At 42.5% G+C, this 20,170-nt stretch overlaps 1 protein-coding gene across 1 annotated transcript in view; it reads right to left on the reverse strand.

Annotated features, from left to right (window-relative positions):
* Positions 1–16,942: 16,942 nt before the first annotated feature.
* HIP1 (huntingtin interacting protein 1) overlaps positions 16,943–20,170 on the reverse strand; it is a 260,017-nt gene continuing 256,789 nt past the window's right edge. The window contains exon 30 of the mRNA XM_082244525.1: positions 16,943–18,076. Within this exon, the coding sequence (XP_082100651.1) occupies positions 18,066–18,076 (11 nt within the window). The 3' untranslated portion in view covers positions 16,943–18,065. The remainder of the gene's footprint in view (positions 18,077–20,170) is intronic.

Here is a 20,170-nt window from a genome sequence, read left to right on the forward strand (position 1 = left end):
TTCAGCTTTCAGTGCTCTCGCACTTTGAATTACAATTACTACGTCATGCTACACTGTACCCAAATAAAAAAACACTGTTTTTTTTTTGTTTTTTTTTGATATTAGCAAAAAAAGAGCGAACATTTTGAAAAAAAAAAAAAAAACAATATTTTCTACTTTCTGTTTCAAAGAAATCCAATAAAATCAAATTTCGTCATAAATTTAGGCCAGAATGTATTTTGCTACATGTCTTAGGTAAAAAAAATCCTGATAAGTGTATGATAATAGGCTTGTGTGAAAGTTATAGAGTCTACAAGCTAGGCTAGGTAACATTGAAAATTGATCAATCCTGATGTACTGACTACCTATCTCATTTCTCGAGGCCCTACAGTACAAATACCCCCCAAATGACCCCTTTTTGTAAATATGACAGTCCAAGGTATTTAGTAAGAGGCATAGTGAGTTTTTTGGAGTTGCAGTTTTTTGCCCACAATAGTTAGGGCAATGAAGATTTTCTTTTTTACCATAAAATTGTCATATTAAGTTATTTCTTACACATGGCATAGATAAACTTACAATTACACCCCAAAATATGTTCTGCTACTCCTTCTGAGTATGGCGATACCACATGTGTGAGACTTTTCCACAGCCTGGCGTCAGGCGTTCTAAAGGCATAAATTACACATTTCATTTCCTGAGTACATATTAAATTTTGGAAGGCCCTAGAGCACCAGGACAATAGAATTACCCACAAAATGACTCCATTCTGGAAAGAAAAAACCCCAATGTATATTCTAAGAGGCATAATGAGTCTTTTAAACATGTCTTTTTTTTTCCACAGATTTTTGGAAAATGTGGAAAGAAAATGAAAACATATATATATATATTTTTTTTTTGTCAATTTATAAGATATTTATAACACATAGCATGTACATAGCAAAAATTACACCCCAAAATACATTCTGCTACTCGTCCTGGGTATGGCGATACCACATGTGTGAGACTTTTTCACAGCCTGGCCACATACAGAGGCCCAACATCCAAGTAGCACCGTCAGGTGTTCTAAAGGCATAAATTACACATTTCATTTCCTGAGTACCTATCACATTTTTGAAGGCCCTGTGACAGATGTTGATCATGAGCAGATGTGGCAGATGTTGACTGGGACAGATGTGGTAGATCATGGACAGATGTGGCAGATCACGGACAGATGTGGCATATCATGGACAGATGTGACAGATGATCATTTACAGATGTGGCAGATAATGATAGACAGATGTGGCAGATGATGTGTGCCAGATGATCGCAGACAGATGTGGCAGATGGTCACGGACAGATGTGGCAGATGATTACAGACAGGTGTGGCAGATATGGCAGATGATGTGTGCCAGTTGATCACGGACAGATTATCATGGAAAGATGTGGCAGATCACGGACGGATGTGCAGATGTTGACTGGGACAGATGTGGCTGATCACGGACGAATGTGGCAGATGTTGACTGGGACAAATATGGCAGATCATGGACAGATGTGGCAGATGATCACAGACAGATGTGGCAGATGATGTGCGCCAGATGATCGCAGACAGATGTGGCAGATGGTCACAGACAGATGTGGCAGATGATTACAGACAGATGTGGCAGATGATCACTGGCAGATGTGGCAGATAATGCGTGCCAGAGGATCACGGACAGATGTGGCAGATGATTACGGACAGATGTTGCAGATAATCACGGACAGGTGTGGCAGATGATGTGTGCCAGATGTTCATGGACAGATGTGACAGATTATCATGGACAAATGTGGCAGATTAGTATGGACAGAAGTGGCAGATTATCACAGACAGATGCGGCAGATGATCATGGACAGATGTGCCAGATGATCATAGACATATGTGCCAGATGTTCACTGTAACAGATTATTTTACTGGGACAGATGTGTGACAGGTGTTTTCACTGTGTTGGGGACACTGTGTTGGGGACTCTAGCTGGGTGATTAGTGAGTAAAAAGCAGTAAAACAGCTCAATACTCACTGATCCCTGGCTGGCAGCACAGATCCCCTCTCCTTCTCCTCACTGTGTGAGGAGAAGCAGAGCCAATCGCTGTTACAACGCCTATGTTGACATTACATGACAGCTGTGATTGGACACAGCCATCATGTGATCAGGAGGGCCAATCACAGAATCAATGGGCCCAGAAGTTGAAGGCTTCCAGTAAACCCAGTGAGGAGGAAACCGGGGCCATTGATATAGGGTCACCCAGTTTTCAACATCGGTGTTGGTCCATGGAAGAGGGAATCAATGATTGGAAGTCTGAAGTGGAGACTGAGTGGAACTAGGGAACAGAGGAGAGAAGCAAGTTCCAGTTCCCTCAGTGAAGAGACTGAGGTGGCCGTTGTCCAAATGCAGTGAGCAAGAAATCTGGGGTTCTGCGACGCGAGGCCTATGCCACAAGGGTCCCAGATCTATTCCCACCTTGCAACTACGCCCGGGTTCAAAACGACGCTCACGCCAGCCTCATCAAAAGAGTGGAGACCCTATTTACCCCACCTGGGAGAAGAGACAGGCATTAACTTCCCAGGCTCTCCTGCTTTCAGCGCCTTGTACAGAAGAAGGTGGCCCTGGAATATGGATATGACAATGTGTGCGCTCCTCGGGAGATAATGGAGGAGATGGAGGAAAAGAGAGGGGCTTGGTGTGATGAAGCCGTTTGGGACTTTCTCTATGTCCCTAAACCATACAGAAACCAGTCCAAGCCTCAACAATGGGACACCTTAAAATCTGTCAAGGCAAATTGGAACCTGGGGCAGACCATTTACATTGACCAAATACGTAGAAGTAAACCACCCAAATAGAAAAGGCCAAGCCTGGGCCATCAGCATCCAAAATCCTGAGGGAAAGATCATCTGCATACCGCATCCTGATAATTACTACTGAGATGTGTGGAGTTCTTGTCACTGTCAAGAAAATTGAGTTACTAATGAGGCTTGTTAGCCTGAAGAGTGTAATGTTGATTGGAGAGAGAGAGTTACAAAGGTGCCAGTGTGCCTGAAGAGTTCTGTTGACATCAAAGCTGCTGTAGTTCGAAAGCCCTATGCCCGAATCCCCTTCCCTTCTATCTTTGCAATGGAAGATGGGATTCAGTGAAACTGCTACAGTTTCTCCTCCTGGGAGAAGGACTTCTGCCACAAAGAACTTCCCCGTTAAAGCCAGGGGCTGCTACCTGGAGGGGGCAAACCATCTACTTCACAGAGACTTCCCATTTAAAGGACTTTTGTGAAGATCTTCTTGGTCTTTGGACCACTGTTGTTGCAAGATGAAGTGTTAAAAGAGGACACTTTGTGAAGATCCTTTGGGCCAATGGGCCAGGATAATTAAGTATAAGAGAAGGGACACTTTGCGAAGATACTTTGTTTAAAGGACACTTTGTAAAGATTCCTTGGGCCAGTGGGCCAGAGAAATGATGAAGGAAACTTAGTGCGAGTAGCCACCGTGTGAGAAAATAATGGCGGCTCATTGCCTCTTCAGAGAGGGGGATGCCAGAGTGAATGATCCCTTGAAGAGTGCTGCAGAGACTAACAAGTAAGGCAAGCTTTGCTCAGGCTCCAGCAAGAATAGCTTGCCACCAGGAGAAGATGTGTTGCCTCTGTGTTACAGAAGGAAAGGACACTGTGAACACCAGTCGGGGGACTATGCATTTCTTTATCCTAACTTGTGGGTCTGACTAGAATAGGAAAGAGTTAGTACCCTGGTGTCTGAGAGGGGCTGGGTGATGAAATGGGTGATAATGTGTTAGTTAGCTTGGCAGGATTTGTTCTGTTTTTGTCTATTACAGTTGCACAACAGGATGAAGAGTCAAGCATGCCCTAAGGAGGGCGGCGGTGTTGGAGATCTCTACAGGAATGTTAGAGCTAGAGATGATGCTGGTGAGAAGGTTGGCTCTACAGAGAGGGCAGTCTCACTGTGAGTATATAGGATGTACAAATTGCTGTGTACCCACCGTTTTCCTTTGTAGGCTTGCAGAGGACCTTTGGGCCATAGAGAGGTCATGCACTGTCATCATTGTACATACTGTATGTAAAGTCGTCATGTGTAGTTTAGTCAGTTAGGATGTTTACCTTTACCTGTCAAGCTGATTTTTGTTTAGCGGGGGGTGCATTGGTCCGAATGCTCCCGGTAAGTATCTGTGTGTAAATATTGTACAGCAGATATATATATTTTTTCACCTAATTTATTGTATTCACTAGCCACATATGGGGTATGCCCCATGGCTCTGTACATATGTTATTTCCCTTTTCAAGTTTCTGGGATACTCCTTGTAAATTTTTGTACAGGTATTTTTGTAGGGGCGGATGCCCAGAGCCAATGAGGGCATGGCTCAGTTTGGAGGGGGTGGATGTAGCACCCTCCTAGGTAGGTTCTAGAGAGAAAGTATAGTTTTGAGTCCTGTCTGCTTACCAGGAGGACTGAAGGTAAATCTATATTGTTCTCTGCCTACCAGAGAGCAGGATCTGTTAGTGAGGTCTGCTCATTGTGCTCAGGGGGAAATTCGCTCTGTCTAGTGTTTCAAACTGGTCCAATAGGGAGGCATATTAGACAGTGGGAGGAAACCTGACAAATGAGTGCACAGGCATTTGATACAGCCCTGGTAATTCGGCAGAGGAAAAGTGCATTGGTGTATGCTGGGATACTATATAAAAGCCAGGAGCACATGTGCTTGGGTTTTTTTGGCTTGATAGCGGACTCCCGAAAGGAAGGGGGTGGCTAGCTCCTCCTCTGTAGAGGTGTCATGCAGCCTCAGGTAGTCAACCTGAGGGCCTGGAGAGTGCTAGTGAACAACTGAACCCAGAGGTCCGGTGAAACTGACTGAAAGGGGAGACACTGGAGGATCTGATTCTGCAGTACAGTGAGTACAGATCTGTGTCAAGGGGCCTGGCCTGAGGGGGGCCACCCCTGCAGCTAAAAGAGTCAGTGGATGGGTGTCAGTAAAGGGGAGTTTCCCAAAAGATAATGTAGATTCACCAAGTCTATTGCTGGAGAGAAAAGAGCAAGGAGACCTAACCCTTTCCATACATGTGGCAGTATGGATAAGGCAGTGCAGCTGCTTCCACAAGCAACCTGGTGAGGCAAAGTGAGAGTTGTTCTTATCCATTGTGAATAGTTACAGTTGAAGTATCCCACTGTTCCCTTCTCCCATCCAAGCTTTTATTGTGTGAGGAGCCATCAGGAGTAAGGAGAGATGTGTGAACTGTTCCCAAAGTGACTGTGTGCTGGTAATTAGAGGAGGCCCGACAAGTCATCATACAGCAAACCCAACAGGGACAGTGCTAAAGGTATATTGAATTTTTTTAAAGTTTTGGCTGGATATACACTTTAAAATGTATTCAAACTTTTTGGAATAAAAAATTTATTCTAATAGAAATATTTTTTTAGTATGCATGACTTTCTTTTTGATTTGAAGGAAAAAAGAAAAAAATGGCATCAATGGCATTCAATTTTATTTTTAGCCTTGTTATATGCTTTCATATTTCTATGAGATAATAAACATATATACACTGTGTATAACCAGTTACAGAGTAAACAAGGAAGAAATGATAAACTTCCCAGACTGAACATAAATCTAAGAAATAGGGGGAGGATTACGTGCGTGACGGTCATGGACTGCACATGACACCAGTGAAACCAGATGACTCTGTGGGAGACAGATATGTCCTGTCATGAGTTTCCTTCACCCTGGGCAAAAGCCATGAGGTGTTTGATATGAAGAAATGCAAATTCCAGTATGCCCAGCTATTCACAGCTTTCCATGCTTCAACTTGCCACTAGCCTGGGCCTGCCATGGTCTCTCCTACGCTAGGGAAGCAAAAGAAAAAAGTAATCATTTTAAAGCTCAGCTTGCACCAAAGAGGTATCATTAAATTTGGGATGCCTTCTTTTACTGGGTCACAGCCCAGTATTTGAAAACTATTGGTAGGGATGATATAATGGATTACATTTGAATGGCCATTATGATTAACAACATCACTACTGCCATACGTTTTAAAACAGCGGATTAGTGGCCCTAGTGTTCGGGAATGTCATTTTGAAATGGCATGGTGTTTACAATGTGTATTCATTAAGCAGTGCAGATCGTTTGTAAAATGCACAGAGCCAAACAGAGTAGCTCTGTCCCTTGTGATCCTTTGTGTGAGCAATTACTGTTTACAATTGGGAGCTCACCTCTTCCTCTCACAGCAGAGGAAGGGGAGGAAGGAAGATCAATAAATGTCTCTGTGAATGAAGAATTTATGAATGAAGTGTAGGCAGCAGCAACTTTGATTATTTTGATGGAGTTTAATGATGCACCATTACCAAGCTTCACGTATTAATCAGCTCAATACCAGCATGTTTCTTCATTTTTTGTGGCAAAAAATGAGATCACCTTGGGGTGTCTACTTAACTAGAAGGGGTCATTTTTGGGAGGAAGGTGGGGTCCATACTATCCTGGTTATTTATTTGATATGTTTTCTAACAGTAAGTAAGAAAAGTCCCTTTTCCGTTATATTTAAAAATAAAACCCAGTGGGTATTGAATATCACCAAAAGAAGGTGCCCTCAACTAAATTATACCTATTACTGGATACTGGAGCTGAGCTTTGAACGTATTACATTTCTCTTTTGCTCCCCAAACATATAAAAGACCAGAGTCCATGGCAGGCCCAGGCTAGTGGAAAGTGGCAACATGGAAAGCTGTGATTGGCTGGGCATGCTGGAGTTTTTTAGTTCCGCATGTCAAACACAGCTCATTACTTTGTAAATATGACAGGGCATGTTTGTCTAGCACAGAGTCATCTGGTTTCACTTGTGTCATGTTCGTTCAGTGAACATCATGCATGTAATCCTCTCCTTATTTCTGTTGAGATTTATGTTCTGGCTGGGAAGATTTTCTTTTCTACTTTGTTTACTCTGTATCTCTGGTTATGCACAGTGTAAATGTATGTTTTACCTCATAGTGATATTAATGTAAATAACAAGGTAGGTTTGAATGCAAATAATGCAATTGTTTTCTTTTTTTGCTTTAAATCAAAAAGACAGCCATGCAAACTATAAATACTTCTGTTAGGATGAATTTTAAAGTGTATATCAGGCTAAAATGTTAAAATTTATTATAACAAAAAGTATCAAGCTAAATATCTTTTTTTTTTAGTTTTGGATAGAATGGAGAATAATTAGAACTGCTGGATTTTTATTTTTATTCCGGACACCTTTAAAGAGATTTACCCTCACTTCCTGTGTTGCTGACAACAAATTCACTAAACTGAATTTGAGGAAAAATCTGCAACAGTGACACTGGCAGAAAATAAAATTGAAAACAGTATCTCTCCTGCGCTCCAGCGGTATGTGGGAAGGTTAGTGGTCTTTGTTATCACCACCTAGGGTCCTGCTTACGTCTCAGGACCAAGGGTATCCAATTATACTAAAAAAAAAAACAAGAGAAGGGCGCACCGACCACCTAAAAAAATTTATTAAAATCCAAAAAAGCATACATTGTACTCACAAACGTATGAGAATAGCACACATGTAAGGAAAATGGAACCAATCGCCTACAGGACCGCCAGGATACTCCTATGGTGCTGGATGACATGATGGCATCTGCATATGCCTGGCTAACATGTTTTGAGGGAGAACCCTCTTCAGAGCCAAAAGTACTACTGACCCACCATAAAAACACAAGGGGTGTCTGCCTATAGAGTACGGAATATAGGCATTTTTAAGATTCCATCAGCCCTTGTGGTACCACCATGGATGCAGGCATATGTGCGACCACATGCCAGGGTGCGACCCCGCATGTGCAGTGGGGCATAGGTGGGAGCACATCCTCCTGCACATTTATGTGAGCTGTTGAAGATAATCCTTTTGGATGCACCTATATTTAGATCCATCACTGTACTCTAGCTAAAAAGTAACAGGAGGTGGGTGTAGTATAAGTACAAGATTGGGCCAATACAGGAAGGAGGAAAGAATGTGTATAACCTAGAGTGGGGACTCAGCATGACTCTTTATTACATTATGCACCCCCCCTTTTTTCCTGTCTCTCCCCTCTTTCATCCTCTGTTTCCTGGAGACTAAAGTACACTACATGGTACACTGAGTCTTCTTCGGTCTAGGACTGTGGGGGACTCAGTGAATCATGTTATCATCCCTTCTCCTTGTGTGTCTGCCAGGCTGGGGCGAGTTTGGGTGGCCACCAGAGACACTCCGAGATGCTCATTGGTCTCTGGGGCTGTCACTTACGCCATGAGGTAGCCTCAGATAGAACTGGAAGTGACGCCACAGTGCACCTGGAAAGTGATGTGTTGGGCGATGGAACGCTGATCAGCCCCCAATTCCAGGTGTACGTGCCGGGCGTGCATTCCAAGAAAGTGCGATGCGCCTTAGGGCGCAGATGGCAACACAAGCCCTGGCTTGCAGAGTATACAGAGGAATTGGTCATCATTTTGGGGCGCGATCCCCAACATCTTTTAATCCCATCAAGGTTGGAGTACATAGATAGATATATACATACATATAGATACATGTATTGCTGTTCTGTATTCTGGTCTTTGTTTGCTGGTTTAAAGCCAAAGTGAAGGCCTAGCATAATCTTAGCCTTTATATTTGTTGGTGTTAACGATTCATAACATTTATCTTTTTGCTCAGCTTGCACTGTGTGGTCTCTCACTTTTGTGGATGTTATAGACCATCAGTAAACAAACTCCCTCCCAGCCATCTACAACCTTGACCTTTGCCTCTTGTGGGACGAAGCTGAGTAATGAGGCCGGTACAGACTGGCTATATAACATCTTGTGAATTTATGGTGGGTCAGTAGTAGGGATAGACCAATTGGTATTGTATTTTCATTGGCCATACACATTTGATTAATTGACACGTCACTGATGGAATTTTTTGTATGGACTTTTGTCATATACTGTATATTCCATATATATATATATATATATATATATATATGTATATATATATATATAATGTGAATATTCTCATTTTACTGTTCACTTTTAGCGCTGCACTCCTTTTTCTTTATCATAGGTAGGAGCCGGTCCAGGAGGCGGGACTTCGTATGACAGCGCCTGCGCCAGGTAAGCAGAGGAACCGTGCTCTGGGTAATCAGGCGGCGCTGTACCATAGCCCCACCCCACCCCCCCTTCCCCTCCGGAGGCAGCCCAATAGGCTCTACCTTAAGAAAATATCGGTCATATCGGCCAAGTTTGTGGCCAATACCGATAGTTTCAAAAAAGTGAATATCGCCTCCTATTATCAGCCAAACTGGTAATCGGTCGATCCCTTGTCAGTAGTACTTTTGGCTCTGAAGAAGAGGGTTCTCTCTCACAACGCCAGGCATATGCAGATACCATCACGTCATCCAGCACCAGAGGAGTATCCTGGCAGTTTCGTTTTCCTTACATGTGTGCTATTATCATGCGTTTGTGAGTACAATATATGCTTTTTTTGGATTTTAATACATTTTTTAAATGGTAATGCACAAGTTCAGTGCGCCTTTCTCTTGTTGTTTTTTTTTTCTAGAAAATAAAATTGCACAAGGGCTCTATTCTTCCCCTACCCTACTAAAGAAAAACATTTTTATTTTCATCTGTGATGCTGACAGAGAGTTAACCTCACTTATGTTGTCAGCAACACAGGAATTGAGGTTACATTTCTCTAAAAGGAACCCCAGACAGGAGTAAAGTCCCAACCAGAGTTTTAATCCTTCCCCACTCTGTCCAAAACTAGAAAAACATATTTATCTTGATATGCATTCTACATAAAGTTGCCACTATTAAATATAGTACAGCATGATTAAGGGAACACAAAAGCAAGCCATTCTAAGGCCTCATGCACACAGGGCATTTTTACAGCTGCTTTTACCAGCGTCAGACATTTTTATGCAGCTTAAATATTATTCTATACACACACAGGCAGGCGGGTTTTCTGTCAGTTCTTGTGAAGATTGCAGGAGGCCGGCAGCGATCGTGCCCACTCCTCCCGCGGTCTGGCTCCCGCTGTGTCTAATCACAGCAGGAGCGCAGCTCAGGCGGCGCAGAGACCGCATGCACATAATCACATACTGTAGATCTAAGTGATTATACGCAGCTGAGCCGCCCTGCTGCTGTAAATCTGTGTGGGGTGGTCGGCAAGTGGTTAAAGATGAACTTCACTAATTCCATGCCATTTTTTTAATGCCCCCCTCCGCAACCTTACCTGTTATGCAAGTCCAGTGTTGGACTCCTGAGATTTGCTGCTCAGGTGCCACATCCAGTATCCCGTGCCAAAAAGTAAATATTAAATGTTAACTGTGCCTAGGTAGTACCCTGAAAGATTTACCTTTTTTATATGAAATTCCCTTAGAAAAATATTAGTGCACGTCCTGGTATTTGACCTAAACCAGGCCATAGATGGATCTTTTTTTTTTTTTTTAAACTGTGTTGTTTACTGTTCTCTTTGCTGGAGACTTTGACATGAGGAATCAAAGCCCTACTTCTACTATGGGCTCCTCCCACAGACACAGTAATAAAGAGATATTGGGTGCAGGGAGCCCACAGGCAATGCTGGTGACTAGTTGTTGGCTACATTTTTTTGGCACATCTTTCAGAGTTCAGTTCCTCCTTAAAGCAACGTTCTAGTCATTTTTGTCTAATATATGTGACATACTTCCATTAAAGTTGCTCTAATGGTGAAACCATTTTAACTTGAATGCATTCCCTGCATTAAGGTAAAAAATGTCACAGTTGTTGTATCACCCCCGCCCCCCCCCCCCCCCCCCCATAAATATTTCTATATCTCGATCCAGTGCTGTGCCTGTCTGCAACAGCGCTGCTCTCAGTTTGTCTCTTCACAGGACACAGAAGCAGCAATGGGAGCCTTTGGCTCCTACTACTATCAATCAAGGTGGAGGGAGCAGGAGTCAGGCCCAAGCCGTACTGTATTTGTCTTTGGATGCACACAGCCCGGCTTGGGAGCATGCCAGCATGTCTGCCCCATAGCAAGCTGGTTGCTATGGGGACACTCAGAGGAGAGGAGTGGAAAGCTGGTGGGGAACCCCAGAAGAGGAGGCTTGGGCGGCTCTGTGTAATGCCACTGCACAGAGCAGGCTGGTAGAACATGTTTATTTTTTTGGAAAAAAAAAATTAACCATTACAATCGCTTTAAGTTGATCATGCACATTTCTAAGAAGTGTTTAGATGAAAAAAAAAAATGGCCTGTGAGCTTAACGTTCCACTTCTTAATTCTTGCTGCAAGTGGACTTGGTTACATTGCTGTTAGCTGTGGGCCTTGAGAAACATATCCGCCTCTCTGTAATAACAAGGGTCCAGTAGGAAAAAGCTGTTTGTTAAACCTCAGATGTTGAGAAATTCAGGAATTTAACAGAAGAAACTGTCAAAGAAATAATGTGGAGGTTAAACTAGAGTATGTCAAAATACATGTTTCCAAACCCACAGAGATATGCTTCCTTAACCACTTTACCACCAGAGGATTTTGCTGTCTTACGTCCAGGCCACTTTTTGCGATTCGGCACTGTGCGAATTTAACTGACAATTGCGCGGTCGTGCGACGCCGTACCCAAACGAAATTTACGTCCTTTTTTTACCACAAATAGAGCTTTCTTTTGGTGGTATTTGATCACCTGTGCGATTTTTACTTTTTGCGCTATAAACAAAAAAAGAGCGTTTATTTTGAAAAAATAACAATATTTTTAACATTTTTTTATATGAAATTCCTCCCAAAAAATATGTAAAAATCTAATTTTTTTTAAATTTTTGGCCAATTTGTTTTCTGCTACCTATGTTTGGTAAAAAAAATCACAATAAGCATATTTTGATTGGTTTGCGCAAAAGTTATTGCGTTTACTAACTAAGGGAAAGATTTCTGTCATTTTTGGTGTTTTTTTTTTTTAATGAGTAATGGCGGGGATCTGCGATTTTGTTTGCGGGACTGCGACATTGCGGCGGACAGATCGGACCCTTGACTGACATTTTTGGGGGTACCAGTGACATTACTGCAGTAGTCAGTGCTATACATATGCACTGTTACTGTAAAAATGACACTGGCAGGGAAGGGGTTAATGTATGCCTGGTGCTTACTAACGTGTGGGGGGGGGGGGGGGGAGGTGACTGAGTGAGTCAGGGACAGATCGGATGTTCAGCTATGCTCAACACTCCGATCTGTCACTCCCTGTCACTTAGGAGATCCGCCCGCTCTGTTTACACAGGCGGGCGGATCTCCAAACTAGATTCCCCAACGATCGGGGAAGAGCGGCGGCGATCGCCGCCGCTCCTCCCCTGGCCCGACTCCCGCTGTGAATGAAAACAGCGGGAGCACGCCTCCGGCAGCGCGCGAGCGCCGCCTACAGGGGGAGGAGTCCAGCGACGTAGGTCTACGTCGCTGGACTATAACGAGTAACTGTGCCGCAGTAGAGGCACAGTGGCCAGAGGTAACGTGGTTAAAGAGACTCTGTGAGTAAAAAAAAGATTCCTAACTGTTCTGACAGGCAAAGTTATGGCACTTTCTTATTCTGACAAAGCTTGTCTACCCGTTTATACCTCCAGCACATTCCTATAGGCCAGTAAAGCAGCCAATTATAGTCACAGCCACAGGCCAATAGGAATGTGGGGAGTGAAGAGTGGTACAAGAAGTTGCAGCAAGTTCAGATACCAAATAGATCTGGGGAAACAATCTCCAATACAAAAAAGGAGATGACAGAATCATCAAATTTATGATGTCTAGTAACCAATGTCATCGGTTATAAATTTGATAATTCTGTCATCTCCATTTTTGTATTGAAGGTCGTTTCCCCAGATCCCCGTGGAGGGGACTGGGACAAGCGTATATTGCAAAAAGAGACATGCTGGACTGAACGTCTAAATGCCACTACATCTCCTGGTATAAACGAGATACTTACCTACAAACCTTTCCTGTAAAACTGAAGGCTATGATAGGTGTGCTTTTCATAGAAGGGGCCCTTCTAGGGATATTATGGCTATTGTTTGGTCGGTCACATTATGTTTCTCCCTGTTTCTGTTCCTATGTATATATATATATATATATATATATATATATAAATATATATATATATATACATATATATATATATATATATATATATATACAGTGCCTTGCGAAAGTATTCGGCCCCCTTGAACTTTTCAACCTTTTGCCACATTTCAGGCTTCAAACATAAAGATATAAAACTGTAATTTTTTGTGAAGAATCAACAACAAGTGGGACACAATCATGAAGTGGAACGAAATTTATTGGATATTTCAAACTTTGTTAAAAAATAAAAAGCTGAAAAATTGGGCGTGCAAAATTATTCAGCCCCTTTACTTTCAGTGCAGCAAACTCTCTCCAGAAGTTCAGTGAGGATCTCTGAATCATCCAATGTTGACCTAAATGACTAATGATGATAAATAGAATCCACCTGTGTGTAATCAAGTCTCTGTATAAATGCACCTGCACTGTGATAGTCTCAGAGGTCCGTTTAAAGCGCAGAGAGCTTCATGAAGAACAAGGAACACACCAGGCAGATCCAAGATACTGTTGTGGAGAAGTTTAAAGCCGGATTTGGATACAAAAAGATTTCCCAAGCTTTAAACATCCCAAGGAGCACTGTGCAAGCGATAATATTGAAATGGAAGGAGTATCAGACCACTGCAAATCTACGAAGACCTGGCCGTCCCTCTAAACTTTCAGCTCATACAAGGAGAAGACTGATCAGAGATGCAGCCAAGAGGCCCATAATCACTCTGGATGAACTGCAGAGATCTACAGCTGAGGTGGGAGACTCTGTCCATAGGACAACAATCAGTTGTATACTGCACAAATCTGGCCTTTATGGAAGAGTGGCAAGAAGAAAGCCATTTCTTAAAGATATCCATAAAAGTGTAGTTTAAAGTTTGCCACAAGCCACCTGGGAGACACACCAAACATGTGGAAGAAGGTGCTCTGGTCAGATGAAACCAAAATCGAACTTTTTGGCAACAATGCAAAACGTTATGTTTGGCGTAAAAGCAACACAGCTCATCACCCTGAACACCCCATCCCCACTGTCAAACATGGTGGTGGCAGCATCATGGTTTGGGCCTGCTTTTCTTCAGCAGGGACAGGGAAGATGGTTAAAATTGATGTGAAGATGGATGGAGCCAAATACAGGACCATTCTGGAAGAAAACTGATGGAGTCTACAAAAGACCTGAGACTGGGCGGAGATTTGTCTTCCAACAAGACAATGATCCAAAACATAAAGCAAAATCTACAATGGAATGGTTCACAAATAAACATATCCAGGTGTTAGAATGGCCAAGTCAAAGTCCAGACCTGATTCCAATCGAGAATCTCTGGAAAGAACTGAAAACTGCTGTTCACAAATGCTCTCCATCCAACCTCACTGAGCTCGAGCTGTTTTGCAAGGAGGAATGGGCAAAAATTTCAGTCTCTCGATGTGCAAAACTGACAGAGACATACCCCAAGCGACTTACAGCTGTAATCGCAGCAAAAGGTGGCGCTACAAAGTATTAACTTAAGGGGGCTGAATAATTTTGCACGCCCAATTTTTCAGTTTTTTATTTGTTAACAAAGTTTGAAATATCCAATAAATTTCGTTCCACTTCATGATTGTGTCCCACTTGTTGTTGATTCTTCACAAAAAATTACAGTTTTATATCTTTATGTTTGAAGCCTGAAATGTGGCAAAAGGTCGAAAAGTTCAAGGGGGCCGAATACTTTCGCAAGGCACTGTATATATATATTTATATATATATACATATATATTCTGCACATTCTGATGTGACCCCACTATCCATATTTATAACAGCTAACAGTATGGACAAATCTGAACATTTATATGTTCCTAATACAGCCTTGGACATGCCCCTTCCCGTAATTATAGCCAAGCTATATGTGTGTCCATGGTGAACAATCTGATATTTAAACATTTTTTGTCTTTGGATTAAGTCAATTATGTTTTTTTGTACGGTCCTTTTTATGGATTATACATTGCTGTGATATGTTGTAAGTTCTGAGTTTAAGCTTTATTAGAATGTGTATTTTGGAATTCACTATGTTGATTTAATTATATGTACATTACAACTATATATTCCTGTATCCTGCATTGTTAACATTATTGTTGTTCATTCCTGGTGTGGGTTCCCTGTTAGGTGACCTGCGGGTTGGCTGGCTGCCATCATAACTAGCGCCTTTAGCCACTAGAGGGTGAGCCCTTGCTTCCCCCTGGACGAGTGTGCGGTTCCTGGGTGAGATAGGCTGGACGGAGCCCTTTGGTTTCTGCCCCCCTGCTCGCGGCTTTTTGGAACTGCCTATCACCTATGGCGGTTTTGTTTTTTGGCACTGTGCATGCGCTAGGATTGACACATGCGCAGTTAGGGACTGGACCCGACGTGCGTTCATTTCCGTTCTTCCAGGATATGACATGTCGGGTTGGAGTAGTGTACATAAATACTGTATCCGCCATTGGCAGCCATGCTCCAGGGAGACATGAAGGACTGCTGTATCTGAGGTACGACATTGCTTGACTCAGCTCTAAACTACCTATTGGAACCTTGATTGCTATATTAAAATAGTTATTTTTTTTTATTTTTAGACCGCAGTTCCCATTTGGGTATGGACCATCTACAGTATTTTTATATTCACTGTAGCATTCAATATTACATGAAAATTCAGGATCATCGCTTTGTTAATAACCGTTTATCTTGTGCATCAAATATGAAGTTGTCCCTCCCCCCCCTTTTTTTGCTCTCGGTACTACTCATTGTTAATTCAAATTGGCGATAGGTAAGCACCTTTTCCTATGTGGGCTATTTATATCTATCCTGATAACTCCCTTTTTGTTATGATTGGTTGGGGTGGACCTCATTTGAAGATATGGAGTATCTATATCTACTGTATGTATATAGTCTCCACATTCTGTGGAGACCTATATTGTATTTACTATATACATTTAAAACTTTTTTACAATGAATCCGTCATTTCCAGGAATAAGATCAGGCTGCTGATTGAAACATTTTTGCACCTATTGTCAATACCTCCTGCAGTATACTCCCTGGTCAGCTGGTCAGCTATATCTACATGGCGGTATGTGCTCTTTTTGAAGGGCATACTCTGCCGAGTTCAACCCATTATTACTACTCTATACTTGTTTGAGTGGAGGGCTTTTTTACTCCTAGGCTCCTCTACTAACTTATAGACCTTTAGGCGCCTTTCACACATAAGAGTCCATCGGCGGACGCCGTTTATCTCAGCAGGCGGATGGCAGCTCTGTCTCCGCTCTGTGTGCGGAGACACAGCTGTCAGGTCCCCACTCTTGTCTATAGGGGAACCGAATGGGAACAGAACGTCTGTTCGTTCTCATCCGATCTGCCAGACAGATTGAAAATAGGGTTTCCATCCGTCCGGATTTGACGGATCGGATGTCAGCAGACATGTCTCCACTGACATCCGATGCATAGAGATGCATAGAGATGCAGGGGGCATCCGCTCAGATCCGCCTGAAAAATGGACAGGCGGATCTGAATGGTCCGCTTGTGTGAAAGGGGCCTTACTTTGTTTCAGTACTTTGTTATTTATGTAGCAAAAAAATAAAAAAAACTCAGTTGTGATTAAATACACTCAAAAGAAAGCTCTATTTGTGTGCAAAAAAAAAAAAGATACAAATTTTACTCAGGTACAGTATTGCATGACCAAGCAATCAGTTAAAGTAGCAGAGTGCTGAATAACAAAAAAACGCCCTGGTCCTGAAGGGCGTAAAGCACTGCAGAGGTCAAGTGGTTAATAGGCTGAGAATGATAAAAACTCACTATTCACATTTCAACATTTCATTACTCTATGGTCCTCTCTGTGCAAAAGGGTGCCAAATACTTTTTTTCACACTTTTATTAAAACAGTCTTGGTCATAAAAAAAACACAATCAAATTACAAAAAAGAACCATGAAAAAAAGATGAGTTTATTGGTGTAAATGCAATCTACAAGTGCCACGTGTAATGTCACATATGTGAAGTCATTATAACATTGTGGCCTATGTAATGTGCCTTCTGTAATCTCACAGTGTGTTCGGATTTAGGAGAGGCTTGAGTATCTCATCTTTCTGCATCCATGGATGGCAGAGCAGGAAATGACAGAACCCCGGGAGGCAAACCCAGGCAGCACCAACCACTGGAGAAATTCCACATGAGCTTTGTTGTAAATCATATGATTTCTAGGCAAAAATCTATGTCTGGGATTTAAATATGTGTAATTCCAATATTGCCATACATCTATTGCATGAAGACAGGTCATATGCGTGTTTCATCCCTTCTATTATCACTGCAATCTGGACAGCACATGAAGGCAGCATAATATTCTTATACTCCAAACATTTCTAAATGTTTACTTTCATCAGTAATTTGATTATTATGCATCCAAAGTGATGGTTCAGCTTTTTGTTTATGTTCTGAGCACCAGAACTATCATGGTTCCCATGGAAACTTCATCCTTCATCCTGTACTCTTGGCCACCATCCTATAAGGCAAGTGTTATTGTCCATTTTCATTATAAGCAAATTTAAATATTACTGGATTATAAGAGCTGCAGCAATTTTCCTTTATATATCATAGAAGCTTAATGGTGCTCCTAGTCATTCAACATGGAGTTACTTTGGATGCTGCTATCAAGCACCTCTGTGATCCTGTAAAACAGTTAAAGTCTATGGCGACCATTCCACACATGTTTAGGTTTGCACTGCCCCCATGTGTGTGACCCTAAACTATAAGACACAAGAGACTAAATGGGTTTTAGTCCTCCAGGAACTGATGGTGAAAGGTGGTTGGCATTGGGAGGCAGTGTACAAGTTTGGCCAGATCCCAGCTACCTTTTGTGCATCGGTGGTGCTGCTTTAGAACTGTCCTTCAGCTTTTCTGTAGCCCATTGGGAATACTCAGTGCAAGCTAGACCTGGCCAGTCCTGGCTGTGTTGAGGAGAGTTGAATTGAATGCCATAGACGTGTGCTTTCTGAGTTATCCGCTGTGTGTGCATTCAGTATTGTGAGAGGAAGTATCATCACACTTTATTCTGCATCTAAAAAGAAAAAAATAAGTAAAACAAGTCAGTTTTTTAATGGAAATATTTTACTTGCATTGATTATTTTATCTCATGATAATGTTCTTCTTCAATTCGCACAAAATAGCAAAATAGGTGTGTGGTCATTAAAGCCCAATCCCAGGCATCAGCCCCTATCCCCTATCCCTGGAGTCTTCAAACTATGGACCTCCAGTTGCTCAGAAACTACAATTTCCTTCATGCCTAGTCATGTCTGTGCATGTCAGAGTCTTACAATGCCTCATGGGTTGTGTAGTTCTGCAACAGCTGGAGGGCCGTAGTTTGAGGATCCCTGCCCTATCCCCCTGAAGTCCCCTCCTGCATCAATATGCATATGCCATTTACATAAGGTGAAGTCCTCTTATTCTTTACCATTTCTCTAGCGCTGGGCAGTCTCTCATGATCCAGAGAGCAGCACTAACTTTATGACACATCAGCTCTGTTTCCTGCATTATTGTATGTCAGTGCATTATCCACAAGACCCTGCACTTAAGGCCCGTACACACGAGTCGAAATTCGGCCGGGAATTTTCGTCCGATGACCGATCTGCCGATTTTCGACTTGTTAGTATGGTGCTCTCGATAACCGACTCCGACTTTTCAGTCGAAAAAATCCTGGTGTGCAGGCTATAAATTTTTTTTCAACCGTCAAAACACGTCCGATTTTTGTGCAGTCAGTACAGATTTAGATGGGGAAAAATCTTATGAGCAAGACTAGGCATGCTCAGAGATGGAAAAACACAAAAAAAGCAATCCAACACATGACATCACTTCTGAAGTAGAATTCTGTCGTGCAGGAAAATTTGTGTGCAGTCTAGAGCACATTCCAACCAACAGACACCACTCTGGACAAAAGACGAACGACCGGTCGGCGGAAATTCGTTGCGTGTGTACGAGGCTTTACAGGATGTCCTCAGCCTTTTGGGTTAAATGGGACTGGGCATCATTTAATTTTGAAGACAAAGGACATCTTGTGCGTAAGAATTGGTTATTTGGTTGACAGATAGAGATCAAAAAGGTACCAGTCTGACTGCGAGGAAAGTCAGTACAACATCTATGATAACAAGTCTGCATCACACTGAGGTTTCAGAATAAAACACACATTTATTAACTACATAAGGCTAAAAAACAGCCCCCCAGGGGAGCTGAAGCATTTCAGCCAGTTTGGCCCTACACTGTGTGCACAATTATTAGGCAAGTGACTATTTTTACCAAATCATAATTTTTATGAATATTGTCCAACTCTAAGCCATGTAAACTTGAATGCTTCTTGAATTTAAGCATATCAGGTGATGTGTATTTGTGCAATGAGGGAGGGTTTGGCCTAAGGAGATCAACACCATTATCAAGGTGTGCATAATTATTAGGCAGCTTCTTTTGCTCAGGTTAAATGGGCCAAAAAAGAGATTTAACTGACCATAGCATCTTTAAGGCCCCTTTCACACAGGTTTTGTCCGCTGACATCCGATCCGATCCGTCAAATCTGGATGGATGGAAACCCTATTTTCCATCCGTCCAGCGGATCGGATTGGATGGGATCGGATGAGAACGGACCGACGGTCCGTTCCCATCCGATTTCACCCATAGAGATGCATGGGGAACTGACAGCTGTGTCTCCGCACACAGCGGGGAGACACAGCTGTCATCCTCCTGCTCAGCGGGGGATCGGCGAATCGACCCCCCGCTGAGAAAAACGGACTCCGTCCGACGGACGGCGTGTGTGAAAGGAGCCTAAGAATACTGCATCCCTGCACTGTAAAAAGTATTTCAGAGGGATGCAGCACTCTTGAAATTCCTAAGGTATTGGTCGGTGATCACAGCACCATCAAACATTTTGTTGCAAATAGTCAACAGGGCCGCCGCAAGAAGTGTATTGAAAAAAAAAAAAGACGCAAATTTACTGCCCAAGATTTGAGAAGAATCAAACATGAAGCTACCAGGAACTCACTATCCTTCAGTGCTGTCATATTCCAGAACTGCAACCTACCTGGAGTGCCAGAAGTACAATGTGTTCAGTGCTCAGAGACATGGCCAAGGTAAGGAAGACTGAAACCTGACCACCACTGAACAAGAC

This window comes from Pelophylax lessonae, assembly GCF_965119305.1.
Source record: "Pelophylax lessonae genome assembly, chromosome: 2".
NCBI lineage: Eukaryota > Metazoa > Chordata > Amphibia > Anura > Ranidae > Pelophylax > Pelophylax lessonae.